Genomic DNA, 24,018 nt, shown 5'->3' with positions numbered 1-24,018 from the left:
GGCTAGCTTGGGGGGACAATCAGGAGCTTTGTTTTATACATCTGGAGTTTGAGTGCGGACACACACCCAGTGGAGATGTCAAGGAGGCATCTGTAAAGAGGAGATGGAAGTTCAATGAGAGAGGACTACACTGGAAATACAAATTTGAGCACTATCGATGTATAGAGGTTTTACAAGCACAATAGGAGTTACAAGCAATATGATACAGAGTGATAGGGGTGGAGCGTTATTAAGATTGGAGAAGTCAGGAGCAACTGATAAAATACGAGCCAGCCATGGGAAAATCAGAAAGGAAGAGTATTGCAGGTAAAGGCAATAGCTAGTGCAAAGGCCCTGGGGTGGCCCTCATGGTTGGGCGTTTTCAGGCCTTGGCCTCAGCGAAGACTGTCCACCGCTCAGAAAAGCCGCCGTCATTAGCTCAAGGCTCTTTGAAGGTCAGAGTCTTGCTCAGATCCGCGCAATTTAGGCCAGCGAGCCCCTGAGCGGAAAGATTCTGGGGCAATGCTGCCCTCTGCTGGCTGGGACAGATATCGGCTCCATTTTCAACAATAATAATCTAATACATAATATTTTGTTAGTATTAGTAGAACACAGTACTCAATAAATCCATGACCCAGCCTCTCTCATCATTGTGCAGCACGAAGGCTGGCACTAGTAGGTATAATGAACGTATAAATAAATGAACGTATAAATGTGGCTAGGTTCTGAGTCTCGAGTCTGTTCTATAAATCTGGGATTCTTGCTCTCATTGTATAAACGAATGTATATGGAGCACGTCCTGTGTGCTAAGAGCTGTTCTAAGTTCTTGGGACAAATCAATGGGCAAGATAGACAAAAGCTTGTGCAAGGCAGCTTAATAAAGATCTCTATACATCCATGCTTCTCAATCTTTACAAAGTTTATTTTTATTGACTTGTGAAAGGATTTTAAGTAATCTCTACACCCAGTGTGGGGCTTGAACCTAAATCCCCCAGGTCAAGAGTGGTATGCTCTACCGACCGAGCCAGCCAGGCGCCCCTTTCACAACGTTTTTAATACCAAAACACTATTATTCGCTCCGTTTTATAGAGAAGAAAATTAACGCTTGGAGAGAGGCTTTGATTGTAGAGCAGAGAAGTGACCGGGGTAGTATTCGAATCCATAACAACATCTATTTGTCAGTGGGACAAACCAGACACAGCCGGTGGGAACTAACTAGCAGCTCCGCGGGGACTAGCATACCGGCGTCCGTTGCCATGGTTCCCTCACTAGCTTCCAAAGAGACCGCCCGGGGCCCGCCTCACGTGACTTTAATCAACATGGCACCGCCCAGGGTGTTGCAGTGGACACGTGGTTCCCTTAGCTAAAATGGCGGCAGCACTCAGCCCGACGTCTCTGGAGTCGGCCCCGCGAATCATGCGGCTGGTGGCGGAGTGCAGCCGATCCAGGGCCCGGGCAGGGGAGCTACGGCTGCCGCACGGGCCGGTAGCCACTCCCGTGTTCATGCCAGTGGGCACGCAGGCCACTATGAAGGGCATCACGGCCGAGCAGCTGGACGCTCTGGGCTGCCGCATCTGCCTGGGCAACACCTATCATCTGGGTCTGAGGCCGGTGGGTCGGTTGTGCCTTGATGGGGAGATGGCAGGTAGTGGGGAGTACGGGCACCTCCGAGGCACGGGCAGGAGGGAGCGGCGGGGGCAGGAGGGAGCGGCGGGGACCGTAGGTGGCCAGGCTTGTCCTCCAACATGAGCCCTCAGGGTAGCGCCCCCCGCTAACTTGTTCCTTTCTTCTCCTGACCCAGGGCCCCGAGCTGATCCAGAAAGCCCACGGTCTCCACGGCTTCATGAACTGGCCCCACAATCTACTGACGGTGAGGTGGAGTCGGGGCCGGGATCCCAGGGCGCCTGGGATCCCAGGGCGCCACCCCCCTGACAGCCCTGCGGTGGGATTTCCCTCAGGACAGCGGCGGCTTCCAGATGGTGTCTCTGGTGTCCCTTTCCGAGGTGACGGAGGAAGGCGTCCGCTTCCGTTCCCCTTACGATGGCGACGAGACCCTTCTGAGCCCGGAGAAGTCCGTGGAGATCCAGAACGCTTTAGGTGAGCGAATCCTGGGCCACCTGCTCTTGCCTTGCCTCTAGAGGGTGGAGGTGAGGCGGGCGGGGTCCTTAGGGGATGCTCCGTTTTGGGTAAGTCACTCCCCCTGCCTGAGCTTCAGAGGAGCCAACTCAAGTGAGGATAGTTCACAGAAGTAATGACGTAATGTTTGTTCATCGCTTAACACAGTGCCTGGCATGTAGGAGCTTTATCATATCTCTAAAGCTGTTCTTTCTCTTAAATGGAAATTAGCAGGGCAACGATTAATAATGAGAAATAATGAGAGCAACAAGGGGGTGATGGGGGAAGCCTTCTGTTCTTCCTGTTTATATCAATATCTTTCATCCCTTGATAAAGACAATGAACATTTATTTCTCTGTGGTATATATTGTATATAGTGCACATTATGTAGTTTCTAGCTGTACCTCCTTCCTGTCGTCTTCCTTTTTGAAAAGACCTTATTTATTTATTTATTTGGGACAGAGGAGGGGAGGGCCAGGAGGAGAGGCAGAGCATCCCAAGCGGAGCCCTGCTAAGGGAGGAGGCGGAGTGGGGTTGGAGGTGGGGCTCCGTCTCACCACTGGGCGCCTATTTATTCATTCATTCATTCATCCATTCAGTCGTCATTCATTCATTCATTCATCATTCATTCATTTGTTCGTTCATTTATTCATAAATTTGCTCCTTCAAGAGATGAGTTCCTTTCCCCCATAGGGTGTCCCAGGGTCTGAATTTTGCTGATCGCATCTCCACGGTGCATGTAACAGTCTTCTTCTGCCTTCTGGATTTACTGTAGTTGGTAGTCAGATCTCGGGGTTTGCGCAAATCAGGTTCTGGTTTCCTGTAGCGAGAGGGCTTCGCAGCGTGTGTATTTTCATCAGGGAGCGCCAAACCTCTGCTGGGATCTCCCCGGGAGCCATCGTGCTCTTTGCCTGGGACTCTCATGCCATGAGGAGTTCCAAAGTGGTCATGTTCTTTCTTCATCTATCACCCAGGTTTTTTTTTTTTGTTTTTTTTTTTTTAATTTTATTTATTTGACAGAGAGAGAGAGATCACAAGTAGGCAGAGAGGCAGGCAGAGGGGGAGGAGGAAGCAGGCCCCCTGCTGAGCAGAGAGCCGGATGTGGGGCTCTATCCCAGAACCCTGAGACCATGACCTGAGCTGAAGGCAGAGGCTTAACCAACTGAGCCACCCAGGCGCCCCAACCAGGTTATTTCTGTAAAGAGAAACGTCCCTCACTTACTCCTGGGAGATGAAGTAGTTCAATTTATATAGGAAAAGTGGGATTCATTCTTTTCCTTATTTACTGGTTCTCATGGATTGATTACTTAGCATCTTCTAGCAGGGATGAATGATTTTTTTTTTTTTTTTTTTTAAAGATTTTGTTTTTTTATTTGACAGACAGAGGTCACAAGTAGGCAGAGAGGCAGGCAGAGAGAGGAGGAAGCAGACTCCCCGCGGAGCAGAGAGCCCGATGCAGGGCTCGATTCCAGGACCCTGGGATCATGACCTGAGCTGAAGGCACAGGCTTTAACCCACTGAGCCACCCAGGCGCCCCAGGGATGAATGAATCTTTAGTGTTTTTAGGATCACCATGTAATTGTGAGTTGGTTGGTTTGTTTGCTCATTTGTTTATTTAACCATGGGTTTAGATGTATTTGATGTGTCTCAATTTCTTCAGTTGAATCGATCCATATTGATTATCAAATTGCCCCATCTTGGTTTGTGCGGTGCACCGTGCTTTTTTCCTGGAATGATGCATCTTGGCAGTGTTTCCCTGAGCTTTTCTAACATGTATAAATCCACAGCCCCTCATCTGAAATTTTTCAGGTTAATTCAGAATTGTAGTATTTTAGAAGGATAATGCAACATACACAGTGTCCTGGTAGGTCTGGGCAGCACCCTGTTAAACTTCCCTCTTTCCATTAAAAAAAGATGGTGGGGGGGGCGCCTGGGTGGCTCAGTGGGTTAAAGCCTCTGCCTTCAGCTCAGGTCATGATCCCAGGGTCCTGGGATCGAGCCCCGCATCGGGCTCTCTGCTCAGCGGGAAGCCTGCCTCCTCCTCTCTCTCTCTCTCTCTGCCTACTTGTGATCTCTGTCTGTCAAATAAATAAATAAAATCTTTAAAAAAAATTTTATTTCTAAAATTTATTTAAGTAGGCTGCATGCCCCATGTGGGGTTTGAACTCATGACTGTGAGACCAAGAGTGGTAAGCTCTACTGACTGAGTCAGCCAGCTACCCTGACTCTAACCGTGTTTTAAGTGTCTGATTTAGTGGCACTAAGCACATTTACACTGTTGTGCAACCGTTCACCACCATCCTTCTCCAGAACTATTCATGCTGTGAAGCTGAAACCCCGTTCCCATTAAACACTAACTCTCCATCCCCCTCCTTCAGCCTCTGGCTGCCGCCATCTACTTCCTGTCCCTAGACTTCTCTAGGGACCTCATACAAATGGAATCATACAGTATTTGTCATTTTTTGTGTCTGGCTTAGTTCACTGAGCCTAATGGCCATGACGTTGTAGTATATGTCAGATTTTTTTTTCCTTTTTGAGACTGAATAAGTCACCTGCTAAATCGGATTTTATTAAAGATAATGACTATCTATCTTGGGTTTTGATGTCAAATTAGATATGCTGTAGGCATGAGATAAAGTCTTTGGTTTTGGGAAGTTTCTAGATTTTGGAATTGTGGGAAAGGAACATTGTGTTAAGGGTTGGACCCTGACTTACTGAGCCAGACAACTGTTAATGGGCACCTGGGCTCCCGTGGTCCCGTTGCCTGCCACACCGGGGCGGTTTGCTTTGTATACACAACATTTTGCTCTCGAAGGTTAATTCTGCCGGAGTGGGATTTCATTCCCTGTGCTCCGGCAGGATTTCAGCTGGGGTGAGGCGAGATCTGATGGGTATTTTCAAAACCTCCCTCTGGTTGTTGTATGAACAGACTGGGGGGCTGTGTGGAAGCCAGTAAGACCCAGGGAGGCACTTTGAAGGTCCAGCTTATCCCCAGCAGGAAGTGAAGGCTTTCCCAGTGATGGTGCTTCTGTCTCACCCCCCCCAGGCTCAGACATCATCATGCAACTAGATGATGTGGTCAGCAGCACTGTGACGGGGCCACGCGTGGAGGAGGCTATGTACAGGTGTGTGTGTGTCAGGAAGCAGATCCTAGTCCTGTAGCCTTGTCCGCTTCTCCTACAGCTCATGACTTGGGCCCTCTCACAGGTCCATCCGCTGGCTGGACCGGTGCATCGCAGCCCATCAGCGACCAGACAAGCAAAATCTCTTTGCCATCATCCAGGGTGGGCTAGACGCGGATCTCCGGACCACCTGCCTCGAAGGTAGACCCATGCGCTGGTCCATCCAGGGCTTGTCCATCACTGAGGGCCCCCCATGGGCCTGGCATGTGATGGTGCACACGGTGGTTATTGAGGGGTGGAAGGAATAGCTGAAGCAAAGGCCCGGGGGCAGAACGGACTAGAATGTTTGCCGAATGATAGTCATTCCAACAGCTGGTGGTTGGGGGGTGTTCACTGGATGCTATGCCGTGGGCCGGTCACAGATTGATCCAGAGTTTTCATAACCATCCTATAAGGTGGGAACTCCCAGGTTCCCGAGGTTACAGAAGAGGAACCTGAAGCACAGGGCTGTCCGGTCACCTGCCCCAAGCCACGCAGCTGGGACATTGCAGAGCTGGGGTTTAGACCCAGTTCTTGGGCTATAGAACCCACAGCATTAACCGGTGCAGGTGCTGGTTCCTCCCCAGGGTCAGGAGTGAGGGGTGGGGCCCAGGGCTTTGCGCTGACATGGGAGGCCCTGGGATACCTCACTGAGGTACTGGGGAGCCATGGAGGGCTGTTGAGTGGGAGAGTGACAGCGACCAAGAGGCATCATGGAAAATATCCCTGTAGGATAGGAGGCAGAAAGCCCATAAAGAGGCTGGAGTATTTGCCCAGGGGAAGAGTGACAGGCCTACACAAAGGCCGTGGCCATGGAGACAAAAGGGAGATAGAAATGGGGATTCAAAGGCAATGAAGCGTCATAGGCAAGACTGTGAGTCCTAGAGTTTGGCTGCCGGATCCAGACCTCTGATCTCTTCTTGGCTGTGCACCTTTGGGTTACTGGCTTGGCCTCTCTGAGGCTCCCTTTTTTCCTCTGTAAAATGGGCACATGTTCCCAATGTCATGGGTCGAAGTGAGAGGATAAACAGGAAAGTCTGTCCAAAGTCTTGGGCCTCTGCCTGGCATCCGTGTGTCCCGTTGTGCAGAACATCCTTGCTGTAATTCCTTTTCTTCTCAAGCTGTGCCCAGCTTCCAGTCCAGTAAGTCTTTTTAACAGAGACCCCCTAGGCAGAGACACATTTCCTGTCATAGCTCAGTATGTGTGGACATAGATGAAAGCAGAAACCAAGACTTCAGGAAACATTAGCTTTAACATGTGGAACATTTCCTGGCATTCTCTGTTCGCTCATTTTAAAAAAACAGCAACAAACCACGCTGGTCTTGCCCTAGCAGATTCGGTTTGCGGCCACGCTGATGCTTCTCAAAATGCTCCAAGCTCGCCTGTACCAGTGCCGTCTGGCTTCTCCCCACGGATGGATCAGGGTCCGCGGGGAGGGGCTGGGAGACCACATTTGAACAACTTGTCCCCCCACCCCATGGATTCGGCTGCTCATTCCAGCTTCGAAAACTGACCCTTGGACCGGGTCCATTTTGTCATGCCGTGGCCTCCCGTGGTGGAACTAGGCAACTGGGGCCCCAGACACGGCTGGGCTCGGAGGCTGGACCCGGGTTCACGTCCAGCCTCTGGCATATGCAGCCTTGGGCCAGCGTCGAGACCCGAACACCCCAACAACGGCTCAGAGCTGCCTTTCGGGGGCCTAGTGGCCCACTTTTAAAATGCAGAATGCTCGGAAATTTGCACCTAACTCCTTTGGTGGCCAGCCCAGACCTGTGGGGTTATTTACCCCAGTTGGTGGGAGTCTCGACATGTTTTGCCTCCGAAATGTTAGAGTTTGAGGACGGACTATTATCCAGCACATGGGATGTTCTAGGTTCTAGAATCTGGGAAGTGCTCAGTTTCGCAACATACCTGGTGTTGTCTTCGGTGGCGGTGAAGGGAGCAGAGGCCGGTGAAGGGAGCAGAGGCCGTGGGCCTGTCCTGAGGATTACAGGAGGGGAGGGGCCTCACACGCAGCAGGCACCCAACAAATGGGAGCTGAGAGCACCAGCAGCCTTTAGACAGACAGACAGACACTACTCCCCTTTCTTCCCGAGGGACTGTGGATGTCTGGGTGGGCAGGGTCTGCCCCAGGGCTGCTGAGGAGGCGGTGTATTTTCTTTTGCCTGGTGGCCCCTCACCTTGCCCTGTACCCCCAGAGATGACCAAGAGGGACGTGCCGGGCTTCGCCATCGGGGGCCTGAGCGGGGGCGAGAGCAAGGGCCAGTTCTGGAGGATGGTGGCGCTGAGCACCTCAAGGCTGCCTAAGGACAAGCCGCGCTACCTGATGGGGGTCGGGTATGTGGAGGGAGGGGAAGCGGCCCTACCTGTGGGGAGCGAGCAGGTTCCTGTTGGTGGAAGGACACGGCCCTGCCTGGGAGGGGACCGAAGGAGGACACGGCTTTCCTCTGGGGGCGGTTTGGGGGGAAGGTGGCCCAGTGTCCGGGGAGTTGGGGTGTCTGCGGGGTGGGGGGAGACCTGAGTGTGTGAGCAGGGCATGAGGTTCTCTGCTCCCTCCTGCCACGGCCGTCCTCTCAGCTATGCCACCGATCTGGTGGTCTGCGTGGCTCTTGGATGTGACATGTTCGACTGCGTCTTCCCCACGCGGACGGCGGTGAGGCCCTGGGCAGGGGGCAGACGGGGTGGGGGCAGGGTGGGGGGAACGGTGCGGATGAAGACCTGGGTGACACCCTCCCCTTTGCCCTCGTCCACCCCTCCCCCAGCGCTTTGGCTCAGCTTTGGTGCCCACCGGGAACCTGCAGCTGAAGAAGAAGCAGTATGAGAAGGACTTCCGGCCCATAGACAACAACTGTGCCTGTCCCACCTGCCAGAAGTAGGGGAAGCTGGGCCCGGGGGCTGGGGAAGGGTGTGGATGGCAGCAGGACTCCGAGGGGCTGAGCCCCAGCCTCCTGTCCCCAGGCACAGCCGGGCCTTCCTGCACGCTCTGCTGCACAGCGACAACACGGCCGCCCTGCATCACCTCACCGTCCACAATATTGCCTACCAGGTGCCGGGGTGGGCCAGGCCCTGGGGGCGGGACTGGGGAGGGTCCTGGGGCCCCCTGGCTGATACCTTGGCTGACATTCTCCCTCACCCCCCACAGCTGCAGCTGATGAGCGCCGTGAGGGCCAGCATCGTGGAGAAGCGCTTCCCTGACTTCGTCCGGGACTTCATGGGCACCATGTATGGGGACCCCACCCTCTGTCCCACCTGGGCCACTGAAGCCCTGGCCTCGGTGGGGATCACTCTGAGTTGATCTGGTTTGGGGGGCAGGAGGGAGGGGGGAGAGGGGAGGGACTGGGAGATACCGAAGGATTTTTTTTTTTTTTTTATTCTAATTTAGAGTGTTATCTGTGCCTTCTTGGGAAGGTGGCCTGTCTTGGTCCTCTTCTTCTGAGTGTCCCCGTGGCCAATGTGTCATTCCCGTGTTGTGTCCAGTTCCACGCCCCCCCACCCCTGCTCCCCCCATTGATAATAAGTGACCTTGGCAGCAGCAGTTCTCTGGAAACCACCTGGCGCAGCTTGGCATGTAGGACGTACCCCAGCACGGGAGCTGCATCCTTTTTCCCGTGGCTCAGGCCCCCTAGCCAGCCTGAGGGTGGGTACTTGTTCCCCAACTTTCCACAGGTGAGGAAACAGGCAGAGAGGGAAAGTAGCTTGTCCAAGGTCACCACTGAGAGGTAGTATCCGGGCCCCCCCCCACTGGCTCCAGAGCTCCTGCTCTGAGCCTTGACTCTTAACGCATGGCTTAATTTTGCTGTCAGTAAACACAGTGATGGTGACAGTAGGTGTGATCTAGCAGGTGCTTACACTGTTCTTTTTTTTTTTTTTTTAAAGGTTTTATTTATTTATTTGACAGAGAGATCACAAGTAGGCAGAGAGGCACACACAGAGGGGGGAAGCAGGCTGCAGGCTCCCTGCTGAGCAGAGAGCCCAATGTGGGGCTGGATCCCAGGACTCTGAGACCATGACCTGAGTAGAAGGGAGAGGCTTAACCCACTGAGCCACCCAGGCACCTCCCTAGTACTGTTCTAAGTAGTTGCCATGTGTGTTTAATTCTTGCAACTTTGTAATGCATTTGTAGCTGCAGTCCCTGTGTTACAGATGAGGAGACAGGTTCAGAGGAATGAAGTGAGCAAAAAAATAGGCACATGATCTAACCTAGACGGGGCCAATTATAGAGCTGCTGCTCTTAGAAGAGAAGATATGGGTTTTTATATTGAAAAAGTAATCCTGTGTACAATGTGTAGGATCCAGTATTCTAATAGCATAAAAATGAAACTATTTGATCGGTTTGTGTATTCTCCCAGAGATTGTCCATGTATATATATTTTTCAAGAATGTGGACGCCCTTTGTGTGCAGTTCTGTACCTTTTTTTCCTCTGAGTATATTTCAAATTGTTTACACGTCAGAACATGAAGACTTCCTGTCTTACAGCTGTTGCACAGTATTTATTTAACGAGCTCAGCGAAGGGGATGTAGGGTGTTTTCCAGGCTTCCGTCACTGCGGTCAAGGCTGCAGTGCGAAGCCTTGTCGGTTGACTTTTTGCCCACCTCTCTGGGACCCGGGTTTTAGGTCTTGGAGCAGGCATATACCATTGGACACTGCCATTCCCCTGTTACTGCCTCATCAGCCCCCTTCCCTACCTCCGTTGCATCTGACTCCTTATTGGGCTTCTCTCTGGCCAATCTATGCCCAGGGGAATCAGATCACTTTATAAAATACTTCCACCTATCCCTGGCTTTTTTTCCCATGAGGTCAAGATTCCTAGTTCCCAGAACCCCCAACACCGACTGCAAAATAATATCTTTACTTGGGGAGAGGATCCGTTGAGTTTCATTGGGTACTCGAAAAGGTCACGAAACGCTCAAGTTGAAGAGGCAGGGGAACGACGTTACAGGCGGTAGCGGAATCAAGTCGGGGCGTGAGCGGAAGGTAATCCTAGGAAAGGGCACAGCATTTGCAAAAGCGTGGAGGTGGGACTTTACAGGAATGAAAATGAAAGCCAACGATGCAGCGCTAAACCGCCTCTCGCCAGGAACTACTAACGCAGCACTGCCCTTCAAAGCGCTTTGAAACCCGGCGCGAAATGCTGGTTTGCAACCTAGGGCCGAGATGCATTCTGGGACTTGTAGTTTTCTCCCGTGGCCGGAAATCAGAAGCGACTATCACTACCGGGTCCGACCACGAGGTGTCGCCCTTCGGCGAGTATGGTGCGCCTTATTCTTTACTCCAGAAGACTCTCTAACAAACTTACAACAATTACAGGAGATTCTTTGATTCTTTGATTGACAGAGAAGTTCTCGATCAAAGTCAGGATTCGGAGGTCAAAGCCCGTCCTCTTTGGCTTTGTTGGCTGGAGGAATGGAGTGATATTTATATAAACCAATGGGGAATTCTTAGGGAACTAGGTAGTGTCAAGGGACAAACCAGAGTCGATGAATCGATCCCTAACGTCATTGGCCGGCACTGTTGACTGGCGGGTCTTCCTGCCAATAAGACTTGGGTGTTCTTGCCCATAGGGTGCCTCCCACAATAGGCGGTGCCTATTTTTCCTATATTTTCCGAAACACCGCCTCCTGGCCTTGACAACTCGCTGCCCCCACGCTATTGGCTCTTGCGCAAAATCGACAGTTCTGGAGTCCAATGGGCCCGCCGGGAGGTCTTTCGGGGGAAGGGTCACTCAACCACAGGCCTATACCTCTCTTTCATTGGCTCGCATGTACGAGTGGCAGCGCGACCGGCCAATCGGGAGCGGTGTGAGGGCTTTGGGCGCAGCCCCGGGGCCCGGGCGGGAGGTCGCTCGGGTCGGGTGTCGTCTGAGAACCGGATGAGGCGGCGACTGTGAGGCCGAGCCGGGAGCGGGCGTCGCGCCGAGGCCCGGACGGGCGGGGAGCAACGGCCGCGGACGCCGCGGGGCCGCGTCGTTAAGGGCCGGAGCAGGCGGGGAGCGCGGGGCGCTCGGGCCAGGGCCACCGGCGCAATGGGCAACCGCGGGATGGAAGAGCTGATCCCCCTGGTCAACAAGCTGCAGGACGCTTTCAGCTCCATTGGCCAGAGCTGCCACCTGGACCTGCCGCAGATCGCCGTGGTGGGCGGCCAGAGCGCCGGCAAGAGCTCGGTGCTCGAGAACTTCGTCGGCCGGTGAGCGAGCGCGGCGGCGACGGCGGGCGGGCGGGCGGCGGCCTAGGGCGCGGAGGGCGGACCGGGAATGGCGCGCCCTGCGCAGCCGGCGTAACTGCGGCGCTTGCGTGCCCGCGACGGGGACGGGGACAGGGAGGCGGGCTCTGTGGGACGCCCTGGGCGGAGGGCTTCCTGCAGGGTCTGGGGATCCGGCTCAGTCCCTTGGGGCGTCTCACCAACTGGGGGGCGTGGGCCAGGAAGTGCGGTGGACCGTCTCTGACTCTTCTGGACCCCAGCTTTCGTGGCTGAATTCTACCATCTGGTTGCCAGTGGGTCAGGGTTAGGTCCCTCTTCTCTGTCTGTCCGAAACCTGCCAGCTAGATACCTATTGGTTCGACCCCTGTGGTCTGGCTGGCTGTTGATTTATCTGGAGCAGCCCCTGCCGTCTGGTTGGCTGTCTCTCTGTCCTGGATAGAACTCCTTGCCACCACCATTTGGCTGTCCATCTGTCCAGTCCCTCAGGGCGGCCCCTGCTGCCTGGCTAGTTGTCTGGGGTGACCTGTGCTGTCTGGCCGCCGGTCCGTGCCCCTCGCAGACTTTAACACTTAGCCGTGCTTCTGTTGGGTTACTCTGGCTGGCCTCTGCAGCCTGACTTGGCTGGCTGGACCCTGGGGGACTCGGTTGTCTGGTTCTCCTAGGCTGACTCCAAAGCCTGGTCTCTGGCAAACGCTGGCTTCTCTCCCGAATGGATCCTTTTGTCTGTCTGTACAGGTGTCTGGCGTTATCTTAGTCTGCCCATCAGTGCCCTGGCAAGCCCTGGCTGTCTGGCCCCACCTCTGCAGTAGCGAGGGGGTGGTGGGAGCATGCAGAGGACAGGGTACTGAAGGATGAAACCTGAATTTCCCTGTTAGTTAGAAGTAGGACCCTGCGGGGGAACTTTCTGCAGGATTCTTTCCCCGCCCTTGTCACAGTGCTCTGGGGCCCCAGAACACAGGCTAACTCCCAAGCGAAAGCCTGCAAATTGGGGGCCCTTGTTGGAGCCTGATAAGGCTTTTGGGCAGCCCTGGGAAGCCTCAGTTTACCCATTTGTCCAGTGGACAGACTCCGCTCTGTGGGCTGTTTCCAGGATTCAGGAAGCGGATGAATGAGAGCTGGACATGTGGCCTCCAGGGGTGTTCGGTTCTTTCCTCTCCCTTCCCCCGCTTCTTGCCCTTCTGCCTCCCAGATGGACTGTCACTTCTCCATTCTGGGAAGGACTCGATTTGTGCCTGTGGCTGCTGAATGATAACATCATAGTCATCGTTATTATTACTGTGGTTGTTATCGGTGTTAAGGGGTAATGTTCCTGTGGCCGGCCCCAGGCTGAGTTCTTTTGTCAGCATCTTGAACCCCGCAGTGCGCGAGGTGGAGGTTCTCTTATCCCCAGCTTAGGCACGAGCAGGGAGGTTCAGTAAAGACTCATCCTTGGCCCAAGGGCACCAGGCTAGGGCTCGTTGGAACCCAGCTGGGTGCCCAGCCCCACCCTGCCTTCCCGGAGGCCCAGAGTTTTGCTCTCAGCGGCATGAATTTCCTCCTTTGCTGCTCTGTCTCTGGCGCCTTGCCTGTTGTCCACTGTGGCGGAAAGGTGTGGACTTGGGGTCAGCTGGGCCTGGGCTGAGCCTTGGGCTGGGCTGTGGGCCCCTTTGCATGGTTATCTTCCTCCCTGCCCAGGCTTTCAGTGAGCACACAGCAAAGCTCTGTCCATGTCATTTGCCTTGTGACCTTGCACAGGTGGTTTGGCCTCTCTGAGCCTCAGTTTCCCCTCCTAAAAATGGGGTGACAAGTCCCTCGACAAGACTGTTGCCGTGATGCAGGGATATGGTGTGTTGAAAGTCCTTAACACAGTGTCTGGCGCACAGTAGGTCGACATGGACAGGCTGTTACTCCCCACACTGGTTCCTCTTATATCAGCAACAAAAACTAATCAGAATGAAAGTGTTTTGAGTTACACACTGGACTGCTTTGAAGCCTGATGAGGCCGACACTGCTATGATCCCACTTTACAGATTGGACAGCTGAGGCTCAGCAAAGCACTCGTGTTCAGGGCCATTCAGTGAGGAACTGGGGGCTCTAGGTTGGGGACCCAGGGTCTCTCTCCCCTGCCCACCTCCCCTCTGCCTCTCTGCCCCTCCCCTTTCTCTCTTACCCACCCTCCCAGGCACTTACAACTGAGTGGGCTCCTGTGGCAACCTGCTCCCAGAAGCCTGCAATGTGACCTTGGTCGTTAAGAGCATTAGTTCAGGGCCTGAGAACCAGACTTGTAAAAAAAGCTTCTTGGGTATGGGTTGCTCAAACAGAGCTAACTTCTTTTTATTTCTGGAGCGTGGGTAAGGTTTCTTAGCTACCAAGCCCCGCCTTAGGGGTACCGCAGGCAGGCCTCATTTTGAATGAGAACCTGTTTGCTTCCTTGGGCTGTGGACCCTTAACAGTGGACATCTTGGATGGTTTCAAGGAACAAGCGAGAGAGTATGTCAAGGGCCTGTGCCGGGGGGTCAGCACGGGCGGTGCTGTTTCATTGCCACCTCCTGTTGGTTTTCGAAGAATGTGGTCCGAGGGAGAATGGCCCAGTTAGCTCAGCCTGTACCAGTGGTTGCAGAGCGGCAGCCGGGGGCCCAGGCCAGTGTGCTGGTCTTTTTGTTTCACCTGGGTAGTGTTTAAAATCTTTTTTGTTTCTAATTAGCTGCCAGTATTTATATTTTGCATCAGAATTCAGATTTTTGCAGTGCTTAGCTGCACACCTTTCGAGTGTAGTGGCGGTGTGCATGGGCTCCGGGCCTTAGGCCTGACTTCCAGCGTGTTTGGGTGTGTGACTTTGGCCAAGTGGACTCAGGTTCCTTTTCTGTAAAACGGGGTGATAACTATACCCTTCCCGGGGGGACTGCATGAGTTACTGGGTGTCGAGTGCATTGACCCTGTGCCCATAGCAACTGTTGTTACGATCATCGTATTCTGGCCTCCTTAGGCCTGAGTCTTGCTTGGCATGAGGTGCCACACTCCTCACTACTCCCTAATACTCGCCCAGGCGCATTTTACATTTGCCTGGCCCTGGAAACCTTTGAGGTTAAGGCTCTTGGCTTGTCCGCCCTGTACTAGCATGTGGCCCCAAAAAGGGGGAAGGATGTGGCTCTCCAGGGACCCTGGTCTTTTAGCCTCAGCAGCCTAATGGAGGGAGGAGCTTGGGAAGTTTTTCCTTGGGAGAAGAGGAGGAAGCTGAGGTTGAGGCCCCCAGCTCAGAATTTCCCCAGGGCTGGGCTTGATCCCGTGAGCCTTTTCCCTCTGAACCTCAGTATCCCCAGCTTGGGAATGGGGCTGTTAACAGTGTCCCCTCATGGGCCCCTTTCAGGTGACCAGATGGGTGTGTTTTACCTCTTAGGGAAGATAAAGTCATCTGGTGCCTGTCATTGAGGGTGGAGCGAGGACTAAATGCTCGAAAGGGTGTCCAGCACAGGAAAAGTGCTTAAAACGCTGTGCAGTTTTCATTTGTTCACTGAAAAATGTTTCCTGAGCATGCGTACTCGTGTGTCCGGCCCTGTTCGGGGGCTGCAGACACGGCCCTGAGCAAGATACCAAAACCCCTGTGCTGGGGGGCAGATAAGAAAGGGGGCAGATAAGGAAGAAACAGGGTGGAAATGGGTAACTGTTAAGGACTAGAAGAGCAGGCTCTTGGAGAAGGCAGGGGCAAGTTAGGGTTTTAAATAGGAGGGGCCGGGGGGGCCGTCAGGGAAGGCCTCTTTGAGAAAATGACATTTGAGCTAAGACTTAAGCAGGTGAGGGAAGAGCCACTGGTGGAGATTTGCTGGGGGGCATCTCCGGCTGTGGGAACGGCCAGTGCTAAGGCCCTGAGGTGGGCCTGCCTGCAGGCCAGTATAGCAGGATAGTCAGGGCAGATGAGATTAGCAGGTGCTGGGGTGGGGTGGGGTGGGGGGCCTGGAAAGGCTCTGAGCGGAGGGAAGGCTGTGGTGGCGCCATTCCAATCCTTCCGGACGTGGTTCTGGGAAAGCTGAGGGCTCTTGCCTTTGATATTCAGCTTTACCTTGATTTTCTCAGTGAACAGCATTTGCCGGCTCACAGAGGGGTCCAGTGCCATTTTTCTTTTGACAAGACTCAGCTGCCCATGGGTCTTTACCATCTCCAGCCCCATTTCCATTTGGTCTTGAGTGACGTGTCCCTCCAGGAGACATGGCCGCACCAGGCTGCCGGGCACACAGTGGGTGCGGGACAGATAACCCGTCAGATGACTGTTGGCTGCTCCCGCCCCTGCCAGACTGAGGGCATGTGCATGCCCGGAAGCACGTGTCTTCCCAGTCATAGGTGTTTGAAGCTGCTTGGAAAATGACAGCCGTTCTCCTTGCGGAGCAAAACTAAAGTTCCTTTGCCTGCGTGGTCAGTAGTACTTGGGCGAGCCTGAATGGGGAGCGTCCAAAGGCGCCCGTGGGAATGTGGCTGTCCCTGTCACAGGTCCACTGAATGACCTCACTTCTCCGGGCCTCACTTTACACATCTGGAGAATGGGGTTCAGAATGTTCCCTCTCCCCTGGGAGCGGGCTGAGGCTCAAATGAGCTAATCCTTGTGAAATAGGAGAGCCCTGTATTTTGCAAAAGCCCCAGGTGAGGACTCACCATCAGTTAATTTCTTTTTCCGCAAAGAAAAGGAATTCGTAATTACTTTGTTTATATAAAACCACCTTATTTTAGCAGAACCATAAATTGAGTACATCTCGTGCGGCGGGTCTCGTTCTGTCTTTGGCCCGGCAGGGATCCACCCGGGACCCTCCACTGAGCCAGATCCAGAAATGCTAGCGGGGGGCCTCTTACTGGTGCGTTGCTAAGTGGAAATGGTGGCTGGGGTCAGATACTTGGTGTGAGAGTCATTTATGCTCACTTAGCCTGTGGTGGTGGGAGATGGGGAACAAAAATGCCCCACAGTAGCGAATTGGCTAGACAGGGTGTTGGACACCCAGCTATGAAATAGCTACTGGGGAGCGAGAAGAGGATTTAAGGGTCCGGAAGGCTGTGTGCGACCTGTTCGTTTCCTGGACCCAGCCGAGGTGTGCTCTCGTCTGGTTCAAAGCAGTTGTATTTTCGGAGCAAAGAGCCTGGGAAGGTGTATGCCGCCAGAAAGCCAACCCCCCATGTGGGTGGTCTCCCCTTATGGTTCTTGGTTTGGTTTTGCGTGTTCGGATTATGTTTATGGCCGGGAAGACAGATTTCTCCAGAGCTGAGCTCCGGGCGGCCGAGGGCTTTCTCAGACTTACTTGTCTAGGGATACTGGCCCTCACTAGGTACCAGCGGTGAGCTGGTCGTTTCCGGCTGAGGGCAGAGGCTGAGCCCGTGGACAGTTCTAGATTGAGGGTTTTCAGAGCTCACGCCGACGGAAGGGAACCACGTGTCTCGCCAGGTGTTTGCATTTGGGTCAGAGCCACATCTGCCAAGCTCTTGACGGATTCGAGTGGAAATGCCGAAATTACAGGGCCCTCAATTGCAAGAAAAAATGGGAACATCAGCGAACCCTTAATTTACTGGCGTTGCTAACCACATGCTGTAATTAAGCCCTTATTGTGTGAAAGCTTTGGGAAAATGCAAGCCAATAATGAGATATTTACAGGGCATTAGCTCCCATCCGAATAAAAGACAAATTGCCTTGCCTCTGAAGCAAGATGGCCCGGGAGAGAAAAGACTCCGCTTCTGGGTGCGTTTCGGGTTCCTGTTAATATTGGCAGTGAGGTCCCTGATGGGTGCTGGAGATTTTCCCTCCCGGAGTCACCCTCAGCTTGAACAGGGAGCTGGGTGACTCCTGGCTTCACCCGCTGCTGGATGTTTATGACCCGGTAGGAGGTGATGTTTGTTGAGCATCGCTCTGTGTCCTCCCCTGGGGATTTCTGTCCAGAAATTGATCATGTGGTCCTGGCAGCCCTGGGTTGCTGCTCTTAGCATCCTTGCTTTGCAAAGGTGAGGAAACTGAGGCCAGAGAGGGGAACTGACTTGAAGTCACGCAGGGAGGAGTGCAGGAGCTGGACGGTGAACTGGGCACATCTCCTCCAGAGCCGGGTGCTCAGGGACATTAGGGGTGGGAAGGCATGGAGTGGACAGTGGACGCCATGGCCCTTGTGTCCAAGGAGGGGGCCGAGGGGACGGTGGAGCAGCTTCTCACTCCCAGCATCCTTTGAGGCTGCTAGCCGCGTGTCCAGCCGCCCTGGGTCCAGGAGCACCTCCCCTGCCAGGTGCTGGGAGTCCCGAGGGGACCAGGATGGACAGAGATTGGGTGAACAGTTATAAGAACAACTTTCTGAACATGAAGTGCGGCGACGATGGTCGGGGGATGGAGAGAGCGGGCTGGGTGGGGGCTGCTTCAGACAGGGGCTCGGTGGGTGCCCCACAATGCAGCGGGCCGCTTGAAGACCTGGGGGCAGAGTGTCCCTTGCAGGGGGAAGGGCGGGCACGGAGGGCCCCGCATCCCGGCCTGCCGGGTCGCTGCTGCGCTCTTGGAGAGGGGGCTGAGATGCAGGCCTGAACCAGCAGGCACGGGATGGTCAGGAGCGGGCCCGTGGGAGGCCTGCTTTCCCTAAACTTTCATTACGCAAGTAGGACACCGAAGACCAAGTTCTCGTGAAAAGGGAAACTGATGAGGAAGAACACGCTTCAGCCCCGTCTCGTCCTCCCGGCTCCACAGGGAGCCCCGTCGTCAGGTTGGGGTGGATCCTGCCAGACCTCTCTTGTGTGTTTTTGTCCAGAAATCCCTGCCGGAACCTGTGGAAAATCTGAGCCCTGCCAGCAGTTGTTTTTTTTTTTTTTTTAATTTTTTAAAAAGATTTTATTTATTTATTTGACAGAGAGAGATCACAAGTAGGCAGAGAGGCAGGCGGGGTGGGGGGGAAGCAGACTCCCCGCTGAGCAGAGAGCCCGATGCGGGGCTTGATCCCAGGACCCTGAGACCATGACCTGAGCTGAAGGCAGAGGCCCAACCCACTGAGCCACCCAGGCGCCCCAGCAGTTGGTTCTTTTTCAGTGTGCCTGCTTTCTAGAACTGAGACCACCCCAGTCACATAGTGTGGCAACTTGCTTTCTGGCCACTTAACACGTCCCAGAGGTCTTTCTGCGTTGGAGCATATGTCACTGCTGCTTGGAGTTTCCTGATGGCCCCAGAGGGCTAAGGAATGGAGGAAGGAGGCCAGCGCGAGTTGCCGTGACTGTCCCTGTGAGAAGTGGCGGCACCCTCCATGTGTGTCATCCACGCTGGGGCCTTGGCACCGGGCGCCTTTCTCACTTTGGGGCCGGTCGGTGCTCCATCCCTGTTAACTGGTGAGGAGACTGAGTCAGAGAGGCCTGCCCAGGGATGTTGGAGCTGTGGGTGTCCAGACTTGAACCCAGAACCTTGACCTTCATGGGAGGCCTCCCCGGGGCCTGCTGGCCTGGACCTGGAGTGGCACCCTCAACCTGTGGCCCAACTTCTGAGGGTCGAGTTTTCACTCTTCCTGCCCTGTTTGTCCTGCACCATGGCCTCAAGAGATTTCTAGAACAAGGCCAGGTGTTGAATAAACCAACCCCCCAGGTCCTTGCAGTGCCCACTGGCGGGCCCAGTACCGCACCTCAGGTGCTTGATGAGCATCCCTCAGTGGGCTTTGGGGGTGGCCCTGGGCTTCCTCCCACACTGAACAGACTTTCCACATCCTCAACGTGCTTGCCGTGTGCCAGGCGCAGAGCACTGTCTGTGTGTCCTTTGGGGACGGCCCCATCTTACAGAGGAGGCAGCTGGGGCGGGAGGCATGCAGCTGGGGGTGTCCAAGTCCCCGCACTTGCCCACGGATTCAGTCAGTCAGTATTTGACCCCGGGGGAGAATGGCGCCCTGCTAGCAAGTGGCAGAGGCTGGACTTGAATGGGGGTGTTGCTGTGAGTGAGCCCCCAGAGCTGCTTGTCCTCTCGGGAGGCACAGTGACAAGGGGTGTGGAGGCACGTGGAAGACACAGGTTCTGATAGGGAGCCTTGGGGCGGAAGTGGTGGTCAGGGAATGCTTCCTGGAGGAGGCATAGGTCTTTCCGTTAAGGTGAGGAGAATGGGCAGGAGTTGGCATTCCTTTGAATTCATACTGTGCCCATCCTGCCTGGCTGTGGGCCCCAGCTTGTGGCTTGAGCCCTGTTCATTGGTACTGTCTTCTGTCCTTTTCTTTTTTCTTTCTTCCTTTTTTTTTTTTCGGCTTTTTAAGTTTTTTTAATTTTAATTCCAGTTAGTTAACATACAGTGTTACATTGGTTTCAGGTGTGCAGTATCGCGTCCGTCCCAACACTGGGCGCTCATCCCGACATGCACCCTCCTTCATCCCCCTTCTTCTTGGTCGCGGCGGTGTAGTGGGCAGGGTGCCGAGGCACCTTGGATATTTGCCAGCCTCTGGGGGTGGATGCTGAGGCTCTTCCTGGTCATCTAGTCCCAGGATTTGCACGTGGGCAGGGGCACCTGCACAGCATGTGGGAGAGGAGTGCGGTGGCCAGTGCGGGGTGTGTGGTCCTCCCCTCCCCGCCGGCATGGTGGTCAAGACGCCATCACGGAGCCGCTTCCCTGGGGTTGGTTTGGGACTGGTCAGCAGGTCCTCCCCCTTATGCTTCACCCTGCTCTTCCCCTTCAGCTCAGTCTGACTGAGAATAGCCGCCTGCACCCTGGTTCCTTAGGTCCTGCCCTCAGCCCCCACGCGCTCTGGGTGCCCGTGGACCCCTGAGTCGGGGCACGTCCCTCCTCTGGCACAACCTGCCCTGGCTCCCGCCTCCCTCCCAACTTCTGTGCTCCCCCCCACCTCCTGCCCTCCCCTTCTCCCAGTCTCCCCCCCTTTATCCCTCCAGCCACACAGCCTGCTCCTGGAACCCCCCAGGCTCACTCTCACCTGAGGCCTCGTTTGTCCATTATTTGCATCTCCTCTTTGTCCAGAGTTCTGTGTGACCTGCCTGCAGGTCTCTTCTTGGGTCCCTGAGGAAAGCTCCCTTCTCTGCAAGGCCAGCCCTTACCTACCCTGGCTCACACTGGGCCTGGCACTCTCTCAGACCCCCTTCCCTGACGTGTTTTCTTCTGAGCTCTCCTTAGCACCTGAAATTATTTTCGTTGTTTTGTCTCTCTCTCTGTCCACACCACCTGTGCCCCTCCCCCCCAGCCCCCAATAGAATGGCAGGTTCTCACGGGCAGGAAATTTTGTCTGTGTGTTCCTTGCTGTCATGCTAGTAGTAGGAGCATGCGTATTTGTTGAATGAATGTCCCTAGAAATCAGATTTGGATCAGTTTGACTGCACAGACGTTCATTGAGAAAAGGGGCTGGAGGACGGGGCTGGGACTCCCTGCTGGGGCTCACAGTGGAGAGTGGGGCGCGGGCTGCTCCGAGGGGGCCAGAAGCACGCGCATCTTCTTCATGGGCAGGACTGTGATTTGTCCTGTGGACACTGAGTAATGACAGTACTGTACTGAGACCCCAGGGCCAACCAAGCTCGGATGTCTGTCTGGGCTGACTTACCCAGGCGTCAGAGGGGCCCCCACCCTAGGCTGGGGCAATGGAAGCCCCACAGACCTCCCAGTGAGCCACCCCCTTGACTCTTGCTTTGTACCTGGCTGTCAGGCAGGAGTGGGGACAACTGCCCGGCACGTTCCCATGGTGAGCTCTGAAGCTCTTTTTTTTTTTTTTTTTAAAGATTTTATTTATTTATTTGACAGAGAGAGATCACAAGTAGACAAAGAGGCAGGCAGAGAGGGAGAGAGGGAAGCAGGCTCCCCGCTGAGCAAAGAGCCCGATGTGGGACTCGATCCCAGGACCCTGAGATCATGACCCGAGCCGAAGGCAGCGGCCTAACCCACTGAGCCACCCAGGCGCCCCAGCTCTGAAGCTCTTAAGGCAGGATGCCCGAGTCCCCACTTGGACCAGGGCAGAACTGTGGAAAGAGAGCCACTGGGGGTCGTCCTCCCATAGGGAGCTAGGGGGAGAGGTCGTAAAATACCAGCATGCCTCCCTAGACCAGCTTAAACCTCCCAGGGGATTCTGGTCATGAGCCATAGCATGGAAAACCCGTGCTCTGTAACGGGAGACTTCTTCTGGCTAAACTTGAACCTGCTCGGACTGTAGACCCGCAGGGTATGGACAGGTGGCCAGCAGAGCTGCCCAGCCCCTCTGGTGACACCCCCACGCCCAGACGGAGGAGGAGGAGGAGGAGGAGGCGTCCTGGAGACTCTGCCACGTGATACATTTTTCCCAGCGATAAGAGTCTAAACGGACCGGCAGGCTGGCTGGCGAGCAGAGGAGGCAGGAACAGTCCCAGCTGGGGTGACAGCCGTCTGCTGGGTGATACACCCTGGCACGGCCAGGCCAGCCCCGGAGGACGCCCCTGTGGTGGGCCTGGGACACAGCCTTGCCTGTCTCAGGCCATCGGGCCTCTGTGTTCTCTGCTGATGGGGAGGGTTCCTCCGGATGGCCATAGCCTCCTTGTCCAGGAGGCTCGCAGCTGGCCCGGTAGCCAGGGAGCCAGTGGTTTTGAGGATGATGCCTTCAGACATTGTTCTTTCGCTCCCCGGCGGGGCGACAGAGTGCCAGGGTTCTCTAAATCAGGATTGGGGGACTGCGACCAGAGACGGCGAGCCACCCACTCAGCCTGAGGGAGCCTTCCTGTGGTTTGAGTCGGCTCGTCTTGTCTTGCAACACTGAGTTCCCCTCGTCTGGGGGGAAGCCGTTCTGACGGAAGTCCAGCCTCTGGCGTCTGTCCTGCCTCTGGCGTCTGTCCTGCCGACACCTGCCACCGGCGCTGCCAGGCCTCGGTCACTGGAAGGGGGGCCTCCGGGCGCGCAGCTGGCCAAGGAGGGAGGCTCCCCCCGGAACACACTGCCAGCACCAGCAGAACATGACACGTTGGCTTGAGTTTTCAGTTCTTTCCAAGTTTAAGATTTATTTGTTCAGGGGCACCTGGGTGGCTCAGTGGGTTAAAGCCTCTACTTTCAGGTCATGATCCTGGGATCCTGGGATCGAGCCCCGCATCGGGCTCTCTGCTCAGCAGGGGGCCTGCTTCCTCCTCTCTCTCTGCCTGTCTCTCTGCCTATCTCTGTCTGTGAAATAAGTAAATAAAATCTTTAAAAAAAAAAAAAAAAGATTTATTTGTTCATTGTGAGGTAAGAGTCATTCCTTTAGGGCGCACCCGCAGTAAGGCAGAGGTTCCTGCGGCCCATTCCCCCCAGTGCCATTAGAAGCCCATGTTTCCTGCCAGAATGTGTCCGCCTCAAGCCAAATTCCCGCTCTTCACCGTTTGGAGGAGTTTTTGCCTTTGTTTTGCTTGTAATACATTTTTTATATTGGAACAATTTTAGATTGACCAAGTTAAGAAAAACAAGTTTGTTGTTGTTGTTGTTGTTGTTTAATGATTTTATTTACTTGGGTGGGAGAGAGAGAGAGAGAGAGAGAGAACGAGTGGGGGGAGGGGCAGAAGGAGAAGCAGACTGGGCTGAGTGGGGAGCCGACCTGGGGTTCGATCCCAGGATCTTGTGATCGTGACCTGAGCCAAAGCTGGACACTTAGCTGACTGAGCCAGTCAGGCGCCCCGAAAATAAACAAGTTTTTTTTTTTTTTAAGATTTTATTTATTTATTTGACAGAGAAAGAAGGAACACAACGGGGGGAGTGGGAGAAGGAGAAGCAGGTTTCCCGCCGAGCGGGGAGCCCGATGTGGGGGTCCTGGGATCACAACCCGAGCCAAAGGCAGGCGCCCAATGATTGAGCCACCCAGGTGCCCCGAAAATAAACCAGTTTTAAGTTTAAAGGAGCAAAGACAGTAGCAAGAGTGCCCATGTAGCCACTGCCCCATGGTACGTGGGTGCCTCAAACTGAGAAATGAACCTTGGTAGGCTGTTGTCATTAAGGAAAGCCAGATTTATTGCAGATTTCTCCAGCTTTCCCCACTGTGTCCTTTTTCTGTCCCAGGACCCCAGCCGGGATGCCACGCTGCAGGCCAGTCGTCCCTCCTCCGGAGTCTCTGCTGGTCTGTGACCGCACCACCCTCTTTGCTTGGTTTTCATGCCTTTGGCATTTGATAGAATGTCCTTCAGTTTAGGTTTTTCTGGTATTTCCATGATGAGATGGGGGCTCCAGGTTTGGGGAGAAGAACACAGAGGTAAGGAGCCCTTCCCTCCACATCCTGTCGGGTCCATCATCCCTGACAGGTCTTCCCATGGGTGATGCTAACCTTGATCTCTTGGTCAAGGCGGTGTCTGTCAGCTTTCCCCACAGTGGTTCACTCTTTTTTTCTCCTTTTCATACACCATCCTTTGGAAGCCTCAAAGGTGGTTCTTGATGGCTTAAATCGGTAGTATGTTCAGTATGGCACCAAGTTCCAAAATTCCAGAATGGTTGGAGAGGGAGGCCTTGCTCCCTGTCTGCCCCTGCAGCCAGTGCCCTCACAGCTCACTGCTCTGCTCCCCGGGGGCGTGTGCCCACCCGGGCTCCGGACCGACAGAAGCAAACGTGTGTGTTGGTTCTCCCTTCCCCCTGCACAGCTTTACATCCTGGTCGGAGCGGTGAGCTTGTTACTGGACAGTGTTTCTTGGAGATCTC

The 24,018-nt window shown here is 54.6% G+C and overlaps 2 protein-coding genes across 8 annotated transcripts in view; both read left to right on the top strand.

Moving 5' to 3' along the window:
* Positions 1-1,342: 1,342 nt before the first annotated feature.
* LOC111162451 (queuine tRNA-ribosyltransferase catalytic subunit 1) lies at positions 1,343-8,578 on the top strand. The gene is made up of 10 exons (XM_022526881.1): positions 1,343-1,590; positions 1,781-1,849; positions 1,938-2,076; positions 5,141-5,219; positions 5,302-5,417; positions 7,455-7,593; positions 7,834-7,909; positions 8,019-8,128; positions 8,215-8,302; positions 8,399-8,578. Exons 1-10 carry the CDS (start codon positions 1,348-1,350, stop codon positions 8,549-8,551), a joined length of 1,212 nt encoding a protein of 403 aa, XP_022382589.1. The 5' UTR covers positions 1,343-1,347; the 3' UTR covers positions 8,552-8,578.
* Positions 8,579-11,150: 2,572 nt separating this feature from the next.
* Positions 11,151-24,018, top strand: part of LOC111162433 (dynamin 2) — an 83,609-nt gene continuing 70,741 nt past the window's right edge. For 5 of the 7 annotated variants that reach the window (XM_022526849.1, XM_022526844.1, XM_022526847.1 and 2 more), the window contains exon 1: positions 11,152-11,441. In XM_022526849.1, coding sequence (XP_022382557.1) covers positions 11,281-11,441 — 161 coding nt within the window. In that variant the 5' untranslated portion in view covers positions 11,152-11,280. Of the gene's footprint in view, positions 11,442-24,018 lie in introns of all 7 variants that reach the window. The other 2 variants (XM_022526848.1, XM_022526846.1) reach the window with 1 other exon arrangement.

This window comes from Enhydra lutris, unplaced genomic scaffold (genome assembly GCF_002288905.1).
Source record: "Enhydra lutris kenyoni isolate GAN:26980312 unplaced genomic scaffold, ASM228890v2 scaffoldscaffold92, whole genome shotgun sequence".
NCBI classification, from domain to species: Eukaryota; Metazoa; Chordata; class Mammalia; order Carnivora; family Mustelidae; genus Enhydra; species Enhydra lutris.
The sequence above is the reverse complement of the archived record's forward strand: the minus strand, read 5'-3'. Positions and strand labels throughout refer to the sequence as shown.

Excerpts from the sequence above, each read along its gene's own strand:
- LOC111162451 (XM_022526881.1), top strand. The coding sequence starts at position 1,348 with ATGGCGGCAGCACTCAGCCCGACGTCTCTGGAGTCGGCCCCGCGAATC. Across the intron at positions 5,220-5,301 it reads GTGGAGGAGGCTATGTACAG|GTCCATCCGCTGGCTGGACC; the intron begins GTGTGTGTGTGT and ends GCCCTCTCACAG. Across the intron at positions 7,910-8,018 it reads TCTTCCCCACGCGGACGGCG|CGCTTTGGCTCAGCTTTGGT; the intron begins GTGAGGCCCTGG and ends CCCCTCCCCCAG.